The 20,359-nt window shown below is 38.7% G+C and overlaps 2 protein-coding genes across 7 annotated transcripts in view; one reads left to right on the top strand and one right to left on the bottom strand.

The window, feature by feature from the left end:
• Positions 1-8,282, bottom strand: part of antxr1b (ANTXR cell adhesion molecule 1b) — a 59,063-nt gene extending 50,781 nt beyond the window's left edge. For 2 of the 4 annotated variants that reach the window (XM_062030956.1, XM_062030954.1), the window contains exons 1-4: positions 8,213-8,282; positions 5,573-5,678; positions 5,358-5,470; positions 5,092-5,254 (exon numbers count right to left, since the gene is read on the bottom strand). In XM_062030956.1, coding sequence (XP_061886940.1) covers positions 5,092-5,254; positions 5,358-5,397 — 203 coding nt within the window. In that variant the 5' untranslated portion in view covers positions 5,398-5,470; positions 5,573-5,678; positions 8,213-8,282. Of the gene's footprint in view, positions 1-5,091; positions 5,255-5,357; positions 5,471-5,572; positions 5,679-8,139 lie in introns of all 4 variants that reach the window. The other 2 variants (XM_062030955.1, XM_062030957.1) reach the window with 2 other exon arrangements.
• The window catches only part of LOC133638399 (bone morphogenetic protein 1-like), a 43,853-nt gene continuing 31,029 nt past the window's right edge, over positions 7,536-20,359 (top strand). For 2 of the 3 annotated variants that reach the window (XM_062030951.1, XM_062030952.1), the window contains exons 1-5: positions 13,589-13,869; positions 16,052-16,138; positions 16,310-16,403; positions 16,467-16,580; positions 19,981-20,159. In XM_062030951.1, the coding sequence (XP_061886935.1) occupies positions 13,746-13,869; positions 16,052-16,138; positions 16,310-16,403; positions 16,467-16,580; positions 19,981-20,159 (598 nt within the window). In that variant the 5' untranslated portion in view covers positions 13,589-13,745. Of the gene's footprint in view, positions 7,744-13,588; positions 13,870-16,051; positions 16,139-16,209; positions 16,404-16,466; positions 16,581-19,980; positions 20,160-20,359 lie in introns of those variants that run through there. The other variant, XM_062030953.1, reaches the window with a different exon arrangement.

The raw sequence follows: 20,359 nt of genomic DNA, 5'->3' as shown, positions 1-20,359 counted from the left end.
TCGTGTTGGACGTCTTAGATGAAGAGAGCAGTTATGATTTTGATTTACAGCAGTGTTTTTCAACCTTTTTAGAGCCGAGGCACATTTTTTGCGTAGAAAAAAATGCGGAGGCACACCACCAGGAGAAATCATTAAAAAACGAAACTCAGTTGACAGTAAAAAGTCGTTGTCGCAATTGTTGGATATGACTTTAAACCATAACCAAGCATGCATCACTATAGCTCTTGTCTCAAAGTAGGTGTACTGTCACCACCTGTCACATCACACCGTGACTTATTTGGACTTTTTTGCTGTTTTCCTGTGTGTAGTGTTTTAGTTCTTGTCTTGCGCTCCTATTTTGGTGTCTTTTTCTCTTTTTTTGGTATTTTCTTGTAGCAGTTTCATGTCTTCCTTTTAGCGATATTTCCCGCATCTACTTTGTTTTAGCAATCAAGAATATTTCAGTTGTTTTTATCCTTCTTTGTGGGGACATTGTTGATTGTCATGTCATGTTCGGATGTACTATGTGGACGCCGTCTTTGCTCCACAGTAAGTCTTTGCTGTCGTCCAGCATTCTGTTTTTGTTTACTTTGTAGCCAGTTCAGTTTTAGTTTCATTCTGCATAGCCTTCCCCTAAGCTTCAATGCCTTTTCTTAGGGGCACTCACCTTTTGTTTATTTTTGGTTTAAGCATTAGTCACCTTTTTACCTGCACACTGCCTCCCGCTGTTCCCGACATCTACAAAGCAATTAGCTACCGGCTGCCACCTACTGATATGGAAGAATATTACACGGTTACTCTGCCGAGCTCTAGACAGCACCGACACTCAACAACAACACATCATTTGCAGACTATAATTACTGGTTTGCAAAAAATATTTTTAACCCAAATAGGTGAAACTATATAATCTCCCACGGCACACCAGACTGTATGTCACGGCACACTAGGGCATTGTTTTCTCTTAATGCATTTATTTGTCTAAATATGACCAAGGACACGCAATATTGTGGGTTTCCTGCACATCGTCTTCATCTCTAAAGGAAAAATCTAATCTGCGGGAGAGAATTCCTATGCAATTTTCAACTAAGTTTCTTTTTATTTGAGTGGTCAGCTTGGAGCGTTCCTCTGTCTCCGACTCCCTTGTCGTCATGTGACATAAAGTGCGTGACTGGTATGATTTTGCTGACTAGTGTTGATGACTCGCCTTATCTTGCCTCTGATTGGCCAGTCCGTAATGTTTTGCCCTAAACTTAGCCAATTGTTACTCATCATACGAACAACTAATCATCATGGATTTTCTCCGTATGTATGGATGTTCTCATTCATCCAGGTCATTGTATTTTCTCCATCTTTTATTTGACCTGCATTCGCAGTCCATTTTCTCATTTGTAGCTTGTAGCTTTAATGTAAGCTACCTAGCTACATGGGTCTAAATGTAGCTAAACTAAAAGCTACTTGTTAGAAAAGTAGCTAAGCTACCGCCAAGCTACTGGAAAATGTAGTTAAGCTACGTAGCTTAGCTACATGCAGCTTGTTACTGCCCATCGCTATGTATAGGAATTAACTATACACCATAAAACATTATCAAAATGCTATGTCACATGAATGGTTTTTAAAGTAATAACTTTGTGAAATGAAAAAACTCACAAGTAATGTAAAAAAAACCATGGTGTTTACTTTTTGATATCAATATAAAACACAAAGCAGTTTGGCTAATGTAGATAAAGTCAAATAAACAATTGTAACTAGGGATGTCCGATAATGGCTTTTTGCTGATATCCGATATTGTCCAACTCTTTAATTACCGATACCGATATCAACCGATACCGATATCAACCGATATATGCAGTCGTGGAATTAACACATTATTATGCCTAATTTGGACAACCAGGTATAGTGAAGATAAGGTACTTTTTTAAAAAATTAGTAAAATAAGATAAATAAATTAAAAACATTTTCTTTAATAAAAAAGAAAGTACAACAATATAAAAACAGTTACATAGAAACTAGTAATGAATGAAAATTAGTAAAATTAACTGTTAAAGGTTAGTACTATTAGTGGACCAGCAGCACGCACAATCATGTGTGCTTACGGACTGTATCCCTTGCAGACTGTATTGATATATATTGATATATAATGTAGGAATCAGAATATTAATAACAGAAAGAAACAACCCTTTTGTGTGAATGAGTGTAAATGGGGGAGGGAGGTTTTTTGGGTTGGTGCACTAATTGTAAGTGTATCTTGTGTTTTTAATGTTGATTTAATTAAAAAAAACCAAAAAAAAACCCGATACCGATAATAAAAAAACCGATACCGATAATTTCTGATATTACATTTTAACGCATATATCGGCCGATAATATCGGCAGGCCGATATTATCGGACATCTCTAATTGTAACTTATTTTTATGGACTTGCCTCTTTGTGATGTTAAGTTCCTGTTATAAGCTGTTATACAGTATATGCCTTGAGCTCTTATTTTGAAGGCGCTAAGAGCGGAAGTGGTGACACGTTGTGGTGGAGCGGAGTTTTGAAAACAAACGAAATAAAGTGGTCCTCGTGTAAAACTGGAGCCTCCGTGTTTGTTATTTTGTAGTTTTTTTGTTGTTGTGTGTGTGAGGCTCTGTTTATTTGGGGGGACAGGTTAATACGTTTTTTTTGTTTTAACTCCCCGTGTTGTTTTTGTACTTATCCTGTTATTGTGTTGAAACGAGGACGTTTCTTTATGTAGGAGGGGAGGTATGTAACCTATTTTTATGGACTTGCCTCTTTGTGATGTTAAGTTCCTGTTATAAGCTGTTATACAGTATATGCCTTGAGCTCTTATTTTGAAGGCGCTAAGAGCGGAAGTGGTGACACGTTGTGGTGGAGCGGAGTTTTGAAAACAAATTAAATAAAGTGGTCCTCGCGTAAAACTGGAGCCTCCGTGTTTGTTATTTTGTAGTTTTATACAGTCTAGGCGACATATATAAACCCTCGGTTACACAATCTTTGTTCTTCTTCAACAACACCATGCGGTTCAGTGCAACAGTTTGGCCAGCAAAAATAAACAGGAGTGACACCTCTCACGTCTATTACACAATCTTCTTGCCTCACTGACAACACAGCCTGCCTGCGTTCAATTCGATGAGATGACAAAACAAATGAGACAGTATTGATGTTATTGGAACACTGACAAAGTCAGCAGGAAGATAAAGGACAAGTGACTATCCCAGTAAACAAATGAAAGACTTTATAAACAAGTTGTGGCAACGTTCCCTACACTTCACCTGCGGCATGGTAACTCGGGACCAATGTGTCTGTCTCCAATACTGTCCACAGCTGTCGTCATCTAATAACAGCATTGCGCTCTTAAACGCACCCCGAGACTCCACGGAAGTAGAAGCGAGTGAAATGAAGTGAAACAAAGCTCTGTTTACTTAGAGGGTACATCTCCAGAGCAAAGTCTGTGTAGTTGCTGCCATTTTTTCTCGAGCCTAACGGCGCTAGTGCTAGTTCCGTTTCCAGGAAGTAAGCAGTATTGCCTAAAATGCATTAATAAATGACATTTTTTTTGGTAATAAAACATTTCAACAGTATTACTAACCAATGTGTTATTGTTATAGCCAGATATGTGTGTTTAATTCCGTACCTGGCGTTTTCGTCTACAACTGTTGCCTTCCTCAGAGGTTGTCACATGCCTCTGAGGATCTCAACAGGTAGCCAAAACCGTCAGTTACGGAAATAAATGCACATGTCTGGCTATAAGAATACCAAATTGCATATTTTTTTTGAAAACCTAATGAACCTCTTTTGATTGCTGATATTACTAACCGTCAGGAATTTGACCACAGTTTATCTATTATTTCGTTTACTGTTACATCTCTATTTACGTTACATGCTTCAACTTTTCTGTGTGTATGCGAGCAACATAGAAGAATATAGTGGAGACAGACAAGAGGGTTCACTCCATTTCTTTCATTTTTGGAAATGGCTCAAAAAGGTATTGGCAGATTTTCATTTTTGGAAATGTCAGAAATGTGATCATGAATAAGATATTACATTTTTGGGGGGCTGATCTGGATAACTGTTTGGATTCAGGACTTTTTTTTACGATTGGGAGGTAGGGCCTGGCAGAAGTCCACACTCTCCAATTGCTTTTTTAGTTGTATTATAGGTTAAACATCTGTGAAAGAGAATATAATGCATCTGACCCAAATGATAAAACAAAATACTGTTATTTGTTTACGTCCACTGTTTTAAAATGACTGTAGGTTACAATTTTATTAATGTCCTAAAACTGCCCCTCTTAAAAAAGTACAACAAAATCTAAATATTGTTTTACTTTGACCTTTTTAAAAACTTAACAGATATAATAAATAAATAAAAATTATATGTTTTTTATGCCTTTTTTGAACACCTGCTTTTTTCCAAAGGGAAAAAAAATATGCAATAACTTGAAGTGCAAAATGGGATATTTGAGATTATAGCCTTGACTAGGTCAATAATTCATAACATTCATTTTCATGCATTACTATTTTGGGAGATTTTTTTTCATAAATATGTGGTTATAACGTGTAATGGGACACCATAATAAAACAACATTTGGTAAAGAGTGTAAGCATATTTATGTCTCATTCTAAACATGTAGCGAGAGATTAATACAAATTAATAAATCAATAACCCTTACTGTAGGTCCCAAAACGGTCCCTATCATAAAAGTATGATCCGAATCTAATATTAATATTTTAAATCCATCAACAATAAATAGCTATTCTAAAATTCTTGTGACCAAACGGGTCCGGAGTGTAAAGACTATAAGTATACAGTATATGCAAACTATCTTATTCTATACACCTTGCAATAATGTAGAAAATGTTAATAGATTATAATAAAAAATAATGATACTAAAAAAACTAATCCTGACCACGGTGACCAGCAAATAAGTGCAAATGCACGGAAATAATATGCTGTGCCAATACAACTTTTAAAAAGAAACCATCCCAAATGCATCACATCCTCATTTATGAAGAAGCAGCTCTCAATTAAATGGAAAGTTGCAAGCAGTGATAAGTAAACCACTAAACGTCTCCATCCTTTGATCAAGCAGATACAAACAAATGCACTCACTTGTCCAACACAAAGAAAAGGTCAAATCCCCCATAGCAAGACGACCCGGCTTCTCTCCCGCCGTGGTCCTGTCCTGCAGCACCGACCACAAGCACCACCACAGCCACCACAATGCCAACTTCCACGCCAAGCAGGACCCGCCTGCACCAACGCCTGGACATCCCTTGGAGTTTAAAACAAAAACAAAAAACATTAAGAGAACATGTCCGGTTTGGGAAATATCGCCTTTCAAAGTCTCAGCAGTGAGCTCCAGAGATGCAGCTTGCCATGCTGTGAAGCAATGAAGTCTGGAATCAAGACTTCCATCTCCTCAGCAACAGATGTGCACAGAAAAGAAAAGGGGGAGTGAAGCTTCGAGCGGTCCTTCCTTCTCCAGTCTCTGCAACCCAATCCCTTTAACAAACTACTGTCTTGACCTCACACCACATGATACATGATAATAAACATTTCATCATCTTCTTAGCAAAATAACATTTCTTACCATAACTATACAGTACTTCAAATTGTCCTCTGTCGGCTTGCTCCTCTTATCCACTAGTGTCATCTAGTGGTACAGTAAATTCACTTCATGTTGTAACTTTCTTTACCTGGGGAAATAAGGAGTTTAGTAAAAAAAAATAGCAATTTTGTTTTGACAATAGGTGAACTCAGTGGCGGGCTGTGCGTTTCCCACCTGTCCGACTTCAATGATTACCTCTCAAAATACCATAATTGATGTCACCACATGACCATTGCTGGAGAAATACTATACAGGAACACATTTACACCCTACTGTGCATTGAATCACATCAACAGTATACAAAACGGGCTATTTTCTGGCCCATTTAAAATCAATTAAAACGCATCATCAATGAAAACATACGGTATACCGTAAATTTCTCCGCTTGGCTTATGCAACTTCCGGTCAATAAAGTTTGATTCAAAGTACACACTTCTCAAAGACATATTAACTGCCCTGATCACATGGTGGCGACAAATACACATGTAACAATGTTAATTAAATGACAAGCATGACACACTTTAACAACAAGAGTTTATAACTTTTAGTTGTAACAGAACAGCAACTGTCAACAACTTGCGATCTGATTGGCTATCGCAACTGTCTATCAACTGTATGTGTTCTCAAATTCATCCGCTAACGGTCCCGATGAGTATCCAATCACAGGACGCGTAAATGTCACGTTTAACGTGAGGCCAGCTAGAAGCACAGATATCTTATAAGGGTAAGCAGCATCGAGCGCTACTGCCTACTGGCGCTGATGAGACGCGGGGCCGCCATCTTGGAGTGGTGATCCGCTCCACTCAGTGCAATTCATTTGGCAGGAGCAACGAACTGTCAGCGCATTTAATTCATCTTACCTCACTGAATACCACTGATTTTCACGCGTTTTTTTTGTCATACGTGTAGCTATGATAAAGGACACATGCTTTGGCGTGTTTTATTATTCATAGTTTGCTTAACAGTAATGGAATATTTTTATATGCTATAAGTGACCAGGCGTCCGAGATCAAAACTGGGAATATAATCCCAGAGAAGGGGGGAAAAAAACGGTCAGCTATTTTTAAATTGAAGAAACAATATGATTAGGTTTTATATACATTTGTATATCCTACATAAACAATGTATGAATACATTCGATATCTATATATCTTAGGGACCTATAGACTGTATCTCTGTTGCTGCAGCAGCAGAGAGTTTATTCTGTCTTGACACTTTGTATTGATATTTTGTATTACATTCTTCCCTTTTATATGTATTTTTTATGTATGTCGTTTTGGATAAAAGCGTCTGTCTAGTTAGCTAACATATATTACCCCTGTTGGCTTTTACAATCTTTATCTTCATCATTTATTTCAACTTTGTTATTCAAGTATCACATGTTTTAAATGTAATTAATTTCATTGACAAGCAATTCTATTATGGTCATACTCTTGTTTGCTAGCGGCTACGATTTCAGTACTATTGAAGATCTTTGCTCCTTCTCAACTCTGTGGTAATATTCTTTTCACAAAATATAACCAATAGTATGTTAATGTTAATTCTTACTTGTGAAAATTAATCCCCCGATTCCTATTTTCAACAGTCCGCTTATTTGAGCTGGAAAATGCTGAACACCATCTTTGTTTTCTACCTGTCAACTGTCAGTTTAGGCTGCTCGTCGGCTCCTCATCACCACTTCAAGATGGTGGCCCAATTTCTCGCGTCACAGCAGCCAATGCTGCGTCTACTTATAAGATGTCTATGGCTAGAAGGCCTTACTGACAACAACTCGTGATTTGATTGTCTATCGTAACTGTCTATCAACTGTATGTGCCCGTTGCACTGGACGCTCGCATTGTTGATTCTGAAGGCCCCGGGCAGATTTGGTACAGCATGGCAACATAAGCTGGCTGAATTCTGATTGGATACAAACTAAAACTAAAAATACCATGCACTGGAACGAGCATACTATGACATGAAGAGAATATGAATAATTTTAGATATTTAGGAAAAGTAAATAAAAAATTTTTTTAATCTTTAATTATGATTATGATTTGTGGTTATGTTAGGCCAGCGGAGAAGGCCTCACGGCACACCACTGGGTGAACTCAACTGAATGATGAAGATGGGTCAAGAAAATGGCGGACGCTAGTTTCCCACACAACATTTTGGTAAGCATTTTTTGTATCTATTTTATTGAATTTTACCCGTAATTATATTGTTTCGTCAGGTGTGCCAAGATAGTTATTTTATTTCGTTTTCCCCTGATCCTTTGAGGGTTAGCTAATGGCTAATTAGGCCCTAGCATGTTGCTAATTAGTCACCGGATGTCGGGCAAACAGTAGCTTGCCCTTCTCTCAAGTTATTACTCATTTTATAGTGTACCCAAAAAACCCCGAAATGTAATAAAACACTAAAACGATTTTTAAACACATCTCTAACACATTTAAAAGCACCACAGCCGACTAGCTGGCTAATGCTAACCCTCAGCTCAGGGCTAATCGGCTAAATTGTTGCAATTAATCCTGTTGTATTTTAATGTCAATGCAAGGCACCTTCCTGCTTACCTCACCGAATGGCTGATGTAGTTATAAATTGGTCATTAATTTAAACATAACTTTGTATGATATAGAAACTTACTGCAAACAAAGCTTGACAAAAACCTTCTTTATCAGTGGTCTTCAATTATAAGGAGTCTGCGACCTCTAGGGGATCTGTGGAAGTACTGCAGCGGAGTCTTAAAATTATTGAGTGATAAGACTTTTTAAAATAATATATTGTTATATTCACACTTGTATTAAAACATATTTGTACAATTTTGGATGCCTTTAAATACACTATCACCTGTCCAAGGAGGAGGGACAGATGAGCGTTGCACGTAAACAAGGTTCCTTTTATAGGACCAGTTAAGTTAAAATTACAAAACCCAAAACCAGTGAAGTTGGCACGTTGTGTAAATGGTAAATAAAAACAGAATACAGTGATTTGCAAATCCTTTTCAACTCATATTCAATTGAATAGACTGAAAAGACAAGATATTTAATGTTCCAACTGATAAACTTCTTTTTTTTTTGCAAATAATCCTTAACTTAGAATTTAATGGCAGCAAAACATTTTTAAAAAATGTTGGCACAGGGGCATTTTTACCACTGTGTTACATGGCCTTTCCTTTTAACAACACTCAGTAAACATTTGGGAACTGAGGAGACCAATTTTTTAAGCTTTTCAGGTAGAATTCGTTCCCATTCTTTCTTGATGTACAGCTTAAGTTGTTCAACAGTCCGGGGGTCTCCGTTGTGGTATTTTAGGCTTCATAATGCGCCACACATTTTCAATGGGAGACAGGTCTGGACTACAGGCAGGCCAGTCAAGTACCCACACTCTTTTACTATGAAGCCACGTTGTTGTAACACGTGGCTTGGCATTGTCTTGCTGAAATAAGCAGGGGCGTCCATAATAACGTTGCTTGGATGGCAACATATGTTGCTCCAAAACCTGTACGTACCTTTCAGCATTAATGGTGCCTTCACAGATAATAATAATGGATTAGATTTATATAGCGCTTTTCTAGACACTCAAAGCACTTCACAGAGAAGTGAGAACCCATCATTCATTCACACCTGGTGGTGGTAAGCTACTTTAATAGCCACAGCTGCCCTGGGGTAGACTGACGGAAGCGTGGCTGCCAGTTTGCGCCTACGGCCCCTCCAACCACCACCTATCTTTCATTCACCAGTGCAAGCGGCACTGGGGGAAAGGGTGAAGTGTCCTGCCTAAGGACACAACGGCAGCGATTTGGATGTCAAGAGGCGGGGAGTGAACCTGCAACCCTCAGGTTTCTGGCATGGCCGCTCTACCCACCACGCCATGCCACAGATGTGTAAGTTACCCATGCCTTGGGCACTAATACACCCCTGTACCATCACAGATGCTGGCTTTTCAACTTTGCGCCTATAACAATCCGGATGGTTCTTTTCCTATTTGTTCCGGAGGACACGACGTCCACAGTTTCCAAAAATAATTTGAAATATGGACTCGTCAGACCACAGAACACTTTTCCACTTTGCATCAGTCCATCCTAGATGAGCTCGGGCCCAGCTGGGTGTTGTTGATACATGACTTTGGCTTTGCATTGTACAGTTTTAACTTGCATTTACAGATGTAGCGACAAACTGTAGTTACTGACAGTGGTTTTCTGAAGTGTTCCTGAGCCCATTTGGCGATATCCTTTACACATTGATGTCGCTTTTTGATGCAGTACCGCCTGATGAATCGAAGGCCCGTAATATCATCGCTTACATGCAGTGATTTCTCCAGATTCTCTGAACCTTTTGATGATATTACAGACCGTAGATGATGAAATCCCTAAATTCCTTGCAATAGCTCGTTGAGAAATGTTGTTCTTAAACAATTTGCTCACACATTTGTTGACAAAGTGGTGACCCTCGCCCCATCCGTGTTTGTGAATGACTGAGCATTTCATGGACGCTGCTTTTATACCCAATCATGGCACCCACCAGTTCCCAATTAGCCTGTTCACCTGTGGAATGTTCCAAATAAGTGTTTGATGAGCATTCCTCAACTTTCTTAGTCTGTTTTGACACTGTTTTGAAAACATGTTGCAGGCATCAAATTCCAAATGAGCTAATATTTGCAAAAAATAACAAAGTTTTCCAGTTTGAACGTTAAATATCTTGTCTTTGCAGTACAGTCAATTGAATATAGGTTCAAAAAGATTAGCAAATCATTGTATTCTGTTTGTATTTACCATTTACACAACGTGCCAACTTAACTGGTTTTGGGTTTTGTATGTTTATATATGTATATATATATGTATATACAGTAAATACAAGATATACAGTATATGTAAGAGGTCCCCGCTACATCTTTCCCTTAATTGGGGGTCCCTGGCCTGGAAAACATTGAAGAACCCTGCTCTACAGCAGTGTTTTTCAACCTTTTTTGAGCCAAGGCACATTTTTTGCGTTGAAAAAATGCGGAGGCACACCACCATCAGAAATCATTAAAAAACTCAACACAGTTGACAGTAAAAAGTCACAATTGTTGGATATGACTTTAAAGCATAACCAAGCATGCATCACTATAGCTCTTGTCTCAAAGTAGGTGTACTGTCACCACCTGTCACATCACACCCTGACTTATTTGGACTTTTTTGCTGTTTTCCTGTGTGTAGTGTTTTACTTCTTGTCTTGCGCTCCTATTTTGGTGGCTTTTTCTCTTTTTTTGGTATTTTCCTGTAGCAGTTTCATGTCTTCCTTTGAGCGATATTTCCCGCATCTACTTTGTTTTAGCAATCAAGAATATTTCACTTGTTTTTATCCTTCTTTGTTGATTGTCATGTCATGTTCGGATGTACTTTGTGGACGCCGTCTTTGCTCCACAGTAAGTCTTTGCTGTCGTCCAGCATTCTGTTTTTGTTGACTTTGTAGCCAGTTCAGTTTTAGTTTCGATCTGCATAGCCTTCCCTAAGCTTCAATGCCTTTTCTTAGGGGCACTCACCTTTTGTTTATTTTTGGTTTAAGCATTAGACACCTTTTTACCTGCACACTGCCTCCCACTGTTTCCCACATCTACAAAGCAATTAGCTACCTGCTGCCACCTACTGATATGGAAGAGTATTACACGGTTACTCTGCCGAGCTCTAGACAGCACCGACACTCAACAACAACACATCATTTGCAGACTATAATTACTGCTTTGCAAAAAATATTTTTAATCCAAATAGGTGAAATTAGATCATCTCCCACGGCACACCAGACTGTATCTCACGGCACACTAGTGTGCCGCGGCACATTGGTTGAACAACACTGCTCTACAGTATATGACAAAAGGATAATACTGCACTGCAAGCAGGACATAATGAAAAACTGATGCTTTGTTCTGTATTTCCCCTAACCCAGCATTATTAGTCTTAGTGCTTGTTCACATTCCAATGTTTGGGTGGAAAACAGATGTTACTGATATCTAAAATAGCTAAAAGTCTATTTTTGCCATTACACTCAGCTTTGCTTTGTTGACGATCTTTTACAGACATAAAAACCATAGTGGTTGTTTATCTAATCGAGCTTCATAACTGTGGGTATGTTAGATTAGAGGTGTTTTCTGATATTGTGTCCCTCAAAATCAATTATAAACAATTAATCAGTCAACTATGGAGACTCGAGCTGTTTTTGCGGTTCCTTCCCACATGTGACTTCCTGTTACTTCCAAACTCACACGACAGTTAACGCTCTTCTCCCCAGCGGTTGCCAGGAGACTGCAGGTCACTGAGGCCGAGGCTGAACCAGTCGTGACTGCCTGTAAAAAAAAAATTAAAAAAATAACTCAATTGCATGAGTGAATTGACTTTGGAAAAAAAAAGGAATAGTTTCCACCTTTCAAAGCTTGTCACGTCACACTGCAAATGAGCTATTTATTAATGGGGAAGACCAGTGAACTGTTTATTCTACTTGACTAAAACCACGACATGACGTCTTTTATCGGGCAGGATGTGTGGTCAGAATACCGGAAATAATCTGTTAAATTAATCAGAGTGACACAGAATCTTTGGGTACGCCTGAAATGAAAAAATATATAGAAATGTACAATTATGGAGTCCTTTACAAAGTTTTTAAGGTTTTCAAACTGTCATAGAGGTTTTAAATGTCCTATATCAAACAGTGTTTTAAACCTCTAGGGGACAAAAGCTGACTTTTTTAGTTTTTTGATATATTTTTTCTAAATTATTTGTCTTAATTTTGTTGCATTTTTGTCATACTAATTTAAAAAATTTAAATGTCCAGTTTTTTCACAGGCGTACAATACACTGGTAATTATTTTCTGTTATTTTTGACTAAATGATTTCACAGCTTTTAATTAGCCTACATTTGCCTAGCATTCGTTGTTTTATTGTGAAATTATTGATCAAAAGGCTTCAAATGGGTCAAATTAAAACAAAAATTCTATTTTTGGTATTTTTATCGTTTAAAGATTTGTGAGAAAAATCAGTTTACACCCTTTTATGTCCTGTTTAGCTTTGAAGATAATTACAATCGAATGTCCCCAGAGAATTAAATAGCAACACTAAGATATAAAGCAACAGTCCGGGGTCTCCGTATTTTAGGCTTCATAATGCGCCACACATTTTCAACGGGAGACAGGTCTGGACTACAGGCAGGCCAGTCTAGTACCCGCATTTTTTTACTATAAAGCCACGCTGTTGTAACACGTGGCTTGGCATTGTCTAACTGAAATAAGCAGGGGCGTCCATGAAAAAGACGTTGCTTGGACGGCAACATATGTTGCTCCAAAACCTGTATGTACCTTTCAGCATTAATGGTGCCTTCACAGATGTGTAAGTTACCCATGTCCTGGGCACTAATACACCCCCATACCATCACACATGCTGGCTTTTACACTTTGCGCCTAGAACAGTCCGGATGGTTCTTTTCCTCTTAGTTCCGGAGGACACGACGTCCACAGTTTCCAAAAACAATTTCAAATGTGGACTCGTCAGACCACAGAACACTTTTCCACTTTGCATCAGTCCATCTTAGATGAGCTCGGGCCAAGCGAAGCTGGCAGCGTTTCTGGGTGTTGTTGATAAATGGCTTCGGCTTTGCATAGTAGAGTTTTAACTTGCACTTACAGATGTAGCGACAAACTGTAGTTACTGACAGTGGTTTTCTGAAGTGTTCCTGAGCCCATGTGGTGATGTGCCAGCTTTTTTTAAACACATTGCAGGCATCAAATTCAAATGAGCTAATATTTGCAAAAAATAACAAAGTTTCTCAGTTTGAACGTTACGTATCTTGTCTTTGCAGTCTATTCAATTGAATATAAGTTGAAAAGGATTTGCAAATAATTGTATTCTGTTTTTATTTACGATTTAAACAACGTGCCAACTTCACTGGTTTTGGGTTTTGTAGGTGTGTGACATCAGCATGTGTGTGTTTTGCAGCGAAGGGTGTGCTTGTGCGTGTGTGTGTGCGCGTGCACTCTGCGCTCGCTGTTGAATGTCCTCTAATCTTTGGTGCAGAATGGAGACCTAAGAGAGAGAGAAGGAGAAAAACAAAACAAAATAAAAATCATACTGTCGTGTCGACCTGAGGAACTTTTGACGTCTTCAAGCTATCGCTTAAAAACTGTATTTCTACTTTTTTTATTTTACATCATGCACTTCACATTTCTGTTTTTGTGCAGTTTGCGGATTTCTCACGCTGCGGACTGGGACTTTTTGGATCCAAATGTTCAATACCAGCAGGATGAAATTGACTACAAGGATCCCTGCAAAGCTGGTAAAGCATATATATATTTTCTTTTGTTTACTGTCCATTTCAGGCTGTGTGGGATCTGGGTTTGTCATACATAGTTAATCCAATTTTAAAGTGAAAATTCAGCCTTTTCAAAAATAATGCTCAATTTTGATGTCATTTAACAGTACCACGGCAACATACAGTTTCTGATACTTTATCCCTCCTTAACCAAATTATTAGCTATAACATCTATAATAAACATACTGTTAAATAAGCATATATGTGTATTATTGAGTGCAACACTTTAATCGGATGTATGTTTACCGAATAAATATATTTATGATATAATTAATGACCCCTAGTAAATAAAAACTCACATTGATTGACCAAAATAGCTATTACTACTACTTCTACATCAATATCCATAAAACCATTCAATTGTTTTAAGTGCAGCAGATAAATTTGTGTCGAACATACAAAACGATCTGTCATACCTCATTAAACATGCCAAACAATTAGTGAGTCAATTATGGAGTCTCAAGCTGTTTTGGGGGTACCTTCCCACTCGTGACTTCCTGTAACTTCCAAAACACGCACCGCCGCTCTTCTCCACTTTAGTTGCCAGGAGACTGGAGGTCATTGAGGCCGAGGCTGAAGCAGTCGTAGATGCCTGTATAAAATCCTTCTGCAATAAAGACGGCTAATTACATCCAGTTCATTGTGACTAGTTTCCACTTTTTAAAGGTTGTCACTTCACACTGAAAACCTGCTTTGTTATAATCGGGAAGACCAGTGACATATTTATCCTGCTTAACTAAGCAACAGGATACCAGATATAGCATTTTAATCACACTGTTAGGTCCATTTACCATATTTTTTGGACTACAAGGCGCACTTAACATCCTTTCATTTTCTCAAAAATCGACAGTGCGCCTTGTAACCCGTTGTGCCTAATGTACGGCATAATCCTGGTTGTGCTTACCGACCTCGAAGCAATTTTATTTGGTAAATGGTGTAATAATAAGTTTGACGAGTAGATGGCAGTCATACATAAGAGATACGTGTAAACTGCAAAATGAGGCCAGTAAACAACACCAAAACTTTAAATGTTCCATTGAGAATATAGAACATTACACACGGCGCTCAAAAATCTGTCAAAATGTTTTTAGTATGACTTCGGTAAGCTGTGAAGCCGCATCGCTTGATGGATTGTCGGCGCATTAAACATACGAGTATTATTATAGTGTGTGTATAAGGAGCGCAAAATTAGCAGACATATCTGGCGTTTTGTTTCGCAATATTATGCAAAACCAACTTTTCTTACCTTCTGGTACCTGCTGATGTGTATTTGAGATCTGCATAAGTCCTGAAAATGTGCGCGCGTCCGCCATTGTAGTCCGTGGCAACACCGTAGTCATAAGCTTCTTCTTTTTCTCTTCCTTCTTATGTGGCATTCATTCTCCACTGTTGCCATTTGTAATGTAAAGTAGCGTAAAGTTCTTATATCTGTCATTAGACTAGCTATCAAAGCGCTTAAAACTGTAATGGGTTTACATAATTCACCGACGGAACTCTGGGAGATGAATACGCACTGACGTGCGCCCGAACCATGACAGTACCCCCCTCCTATGGACAGCTTCCAGATGTCCTATAACAGGAATCAGAAGAACAAACGGATCAAAAGTCAAGGGAGGGTGGAGGGGCGAACTGGTGGAGGGTTGCCGGCCAAAGTGTCCCTGAATCCACCGGGGACGAGTCTGGCGGCGGCGGCGAGTAGGACGCTGCTGCGACCGGCGAGGCGACGACCAAGGGACCACAGCAGCCTAAGAGTGTCATGTCTCTGTCCTGAATGTTGCTGCTGTTGGCGCAGAAAGCGTACATGCACTGGCCACATCTACTGGTCACACTTATCATTTCACCTTGTCCCAAATAAAATAGCTTCGAGGTCGGTAAGCACAACCAAAATTATTCCATACATTAGGCGCACTGTCGAATTTTGAGAAAATGAAAGGATTTTAAGTGCGTCTATAGTCCAAAAAATACGGTAATGCCAATGTTTTTCGACCCATCTAAATAGTTGTGTGGTAGGAGACTTTGGAAGATTTACAGTAACATCACAGACAAATGTTTTGCTGAAATGTTACAATGTTGGAAGCAGTATTGCATTAATAGTGCAGGTCATGTTTACTGTAAATCTGTTAATATAAATAACTCTGTCCCCTAGCTGCCTTTTTGGGAGACATTGCCTTGGATGAGGAAGAACTTCTGATGTTTAAAGAAGCCCTAAAAGTAGCACCTCTTCAGCAAAAAGGTATCAGCTTGAACACATTTTCTTTTTTGACTCCAGTTGTGCACAAATCATCCTGTTTACATTCTTTTTAGTTAACAGTTCCGCTTCCAATGACGTCATCAGATTAAGGAAATCTGACCGTAGACATACAGTTAAAAAGTTAAAAGTTAAAGTACCAATGATTGTCATAAGGAAGAAGAAGAAGACGAGCAGCCACATCCAGATCTGAGCGGGTATGGTCAGACGGCATCATACCGTACACCATCAGCGGCAATTTCAGTGGTAGGTTCCTGTTGTTCGACACGTGTCGGAGCAGTCAAACTCTGACTCAAAGTTTTTCTTCAGGTAGTCAGCGAGCCATTTTCCGTCAGGCCATGCGTCACTGGGAGAAGCACACCTGTGTCACGTTCATCGAGAGGACAACCGAGGAGAGCTACATTGTTTTCACATACAGGCCTTGTGGGTGAGTTGGCTGTTCGCCATGTAACCAGGCTGGGTGTGTATGGGAGACCCAGAGTTGAGTATAGAGAGAATATGGCCAACCCGCTTTTAGGCGATCTCCTAAATCAACGGTCGGCAACTCAAAATGTTGAAGGAGCCATATTGGACCAGAAATACAAAGAAAAAATCTGTCTGGAGCCGCAAGAACTTAAAAGCCTTACATGAGTCTAGACATGATGTAAGTGTCTATATTAGCCAAAATAACTATGTGTCGGCTGATACAAATCTTCGTTAACAGAAATGTTGAAATGTAATATTTATTCTAGACATTTTTACAACATTGGAAAACATTATTAAAACTTCTCAGATGGGGAGATAACTCCTGGAAATGACTGGCTTAGAATGGGTAAAGGTATAGATGTGTGTGTCTAAGAAAACGGCAGGCTGTCTTCTTCTAATGGATTTATTACCTATTATCTGTTCAAGCCGGGTAACGTTTGCTGTGGTTTGGAACAACATGGCACACAAACATCTATCAGAAATGCAGGCAATATTACATACTGTGTGTCATGAGACATGCAAATATAAATTAAATACACAGAGGATATAAGTAAAGTCAATTAAATTAGCTCAAATATACCTAAAAAACGGGGCATATTGATGCAATATGTACCATACTTGCCAACCCTCCCGTTTTTACCGGGAGACTCCCGGTATTCAGTGCCTCTCCCGATAACCTCCCGGCGGAAATTTTCTCCCGACAAACTCCCGGTATTCAGCCGGATCTGGAGGCCACGCCCCCTCCAGCTCAATGCGGACCTGAGTGGGGAAAGCCTGTTCTCACGTCCGTTTTCCCACAATATAAACAGCTTGCCTGCCCAATGACGTCATAACTGTAGAATGATCGAGGGCGAGTTCTTGGTTTCTTATGTGGGTTTATTGTTAGGCAGTTTCATTTACGTCCTCCCAGCGCGGTAACAACACACAACAACAGCAGTCACGTTTAGTCTACCGTAAAGCAGTTCGTCTGCCGTAAACAGCAATGTTGTGACACTCTTAAACAGGACAATACTGCCATCTACCGGATAGCCTCCAGAACACTGAAATTCAAGTATTTCTTTTATTTATATGTATAATAAAATAAAAAAATAATAAAAACATTTTTTTTTTTAAATATATATATATATATATATATATATATATATATATATATATATATATATATATATATATATATATATATATATACAGCTAGAATTCACTGAAAGTCAAGTATTTCCTATATATATATATATATATATATATATATATATATATATATATATATATATATATATATATATATATATATATATATATATATATATATACATACATATATATATATATAGGAAATACTTGAGTTGGTGAATTCTAGCTTAAATATATTCCCCTCTTAACCACGCCCCCAGCCACGCCCCCGCCCCGACCACGCCCCTCCCCCACCTCCCGATATCGGAGGTCTCAAGGTTGGCAAGTATGATATGTACATACAGCTAGCCTAAATAGCATGTTAGCATCGATTAGCTTGCAGTCATGCACTGACCAAATATGCCAGATTAGCACTCCAACAAAGCACACATTTGTGTATTCACGCACAGCATAAAAAGTTTGGTGGACAAAGGCGTGGACAAAGGAGTGGTATATAACACGTCTTTCTGTGGCAGCATCATAGAAAGTTGTACTTGTAAACAAACTACGGTGTGTTCAAGGACCGCCAAAATTAGTAGGACAAAATGGCGCTCGCCAAATGCTCTCATCAGTGAAGCATGTTTAATATAAACAGTGGGATTGCTAACAATTCTTTTAAAGAGCCCATAATAAAACAAAAATATATTTTCCCCCCATCTTTTTCTATTTTCATACATTTTTTAAAAAAGCTCCAGGGAGTCACTAGAGCGGCGCTAAAGAGCCGCATGTTGCTCTAGAGCCACAGGTTGCAGACCCCCGTCCTAAATGATTGGTCCAAAGGCACGTTTTTCGACGTTTAAAAATGTCTGCTGTGCAACATGGGGCTGTACCACCCTCGTGTATTGTGTACAGCTTTTACATCGGTTGCCCAACAACCCGGAAAGAAGACAAGTATGGTTCGCCGTCAACACTGGAGAGCCACCAACTACAGTGTCTTGTGCGACGTAAACAAGTGACACACTGCGTTTTGTCCAGGACAGAACACACTAAGGCTGACACAAATAATAACAGAAGAAATTATTACATTTAAACCTCTAAAGGCTTAGTGGCCACATGCGTGGACAGCACCTTTTAGCTCTTATTTCCAAAATTGTGTACACTACTGAATTGGGGTCTTATGGCCGCTTATGTGGACATTTATACTGCCATCTGGTGGTGTCAGAAGAGTATAACATACAATGGAATTTGGAGAAAAAAAAGTGTAAAAATAAGAATTAGCATGCCACTAAACATGAAGTACACGTTTGTTACTTATGGACTAAGTACATCATATCAAAAGATGATTCTTAGTTTTTATTCTAATTAGGGTCCAATAAGCCCAAATAGCAAAGAGAAATAAAAAAGCATGTAAACAAACAGCTTGGGCCTTAAGAGGTTTTAATTAAAGAGATGGTTTGACAAAAAGACTATCCTAAATAATGTAATTCGTTCACAACAGAAGAGAAAGTCAAACACAAATACAAATAGACTAAGTAAACATTGAAAGTGTAAAAGAAACCATATCTTGGGTGTAATGATAGATGGGAAAATAAACTTGAAATCTTCTATAAAAATATACATTAGGCGGAAAGAAATATGTTCTGGACCAAAAATTACTCCATATTCTGACTTGTTGTGCAGAAATATGGAAAAATAACTACAAAAGTACACCTATTCACTTACCATGCTACAAAAAAAAGATCATTTAGAATAGTACATACTGTTGGCTATTGAGAACGTTCAAACCCTTTATTTATTGAATCAAAATGATTGAAATTGAATGCATTTCCAAAGAGTTAAAATTATGTACAAGGCAAAATGAGGGTAATAAGTAATTTTTTTGGCCGTTCTGTGTATTTTTTTTAACGTTTATTTTATACGTTTGCAGAGAGCCTGCTGGTCACTAAACACTGCAGAAATGTAGCAGCGGAGTGCGTTAAATACTGCTGCAAAACTGTACTTTTACTAATAAAAGCATGTCTTATTGTAAGTTTATGAGCTGTATGTATAGAATTTATGTTTAGAACTATACATAGATGTTATTATTTTGGTTTATTTTGTCAGGAAAGCTTGCGTCAAAATGATAGCAATTGCATTCTTCCGAGTACAGCCCCTCACAGGCTTTGGTAGCAAACATGGCGCCTGTTGTTTAGTTGGCCATACTCTCTTTATGCACGAGTCTGGGGAGACCTGAGCGATGTCGCCCCCTGCAGTTGTTGTTCCTACGTGGGGAGGAGAGGCGGCGGTCCTCAGGCCATCTCTATAGGCAAAAACTGTGATAAGTTTGGCATCGTGGTGCATGAGCTCGGCCACGTCATCGGCTTTTGGCATGAGCACACACGCCCTGACCGCGACCAACATGTGAGCATCATCAGAGACAACATCCAACAAGGTACTGCACATTTTTTTTCTATTTGTGTGTCTGTAGCTTTAATGTTAATGAGCTGTGTTTGTCCACAGAGGGTGTGTCTCCCGAGAAGTGGCATTGTGTACTTTTTACATGTACCCCGTAATTCTGCACTTGTCCAATGTACTAAACCCAAAACCAGAGAAGTTGGCATGTTCTGTAAACCGTAAATAAAAACAGAATAC

This window comes from Entelurus aequoreus, linkage group LG21 (assembly GCF_033978785.1).
Source record: "Entelurus aequoreus isolate RoL-2023_Sb linkage group LG21, RoL_Eaeq_v1.1, whole genome shotgun sequence".
NCBI classification, from domain to species: Eukaryota; Metazoa; Chordata; class Actinopteri; order Syngnathiformes; family Syngnathidae; genus Entelurus; species Entelurus aequoreus.
The sequence above is the reverse complement of the archived record's forward strand: the minus strand, read 5'-3'. Positions and strand labels throughout refer to the sequence as shown.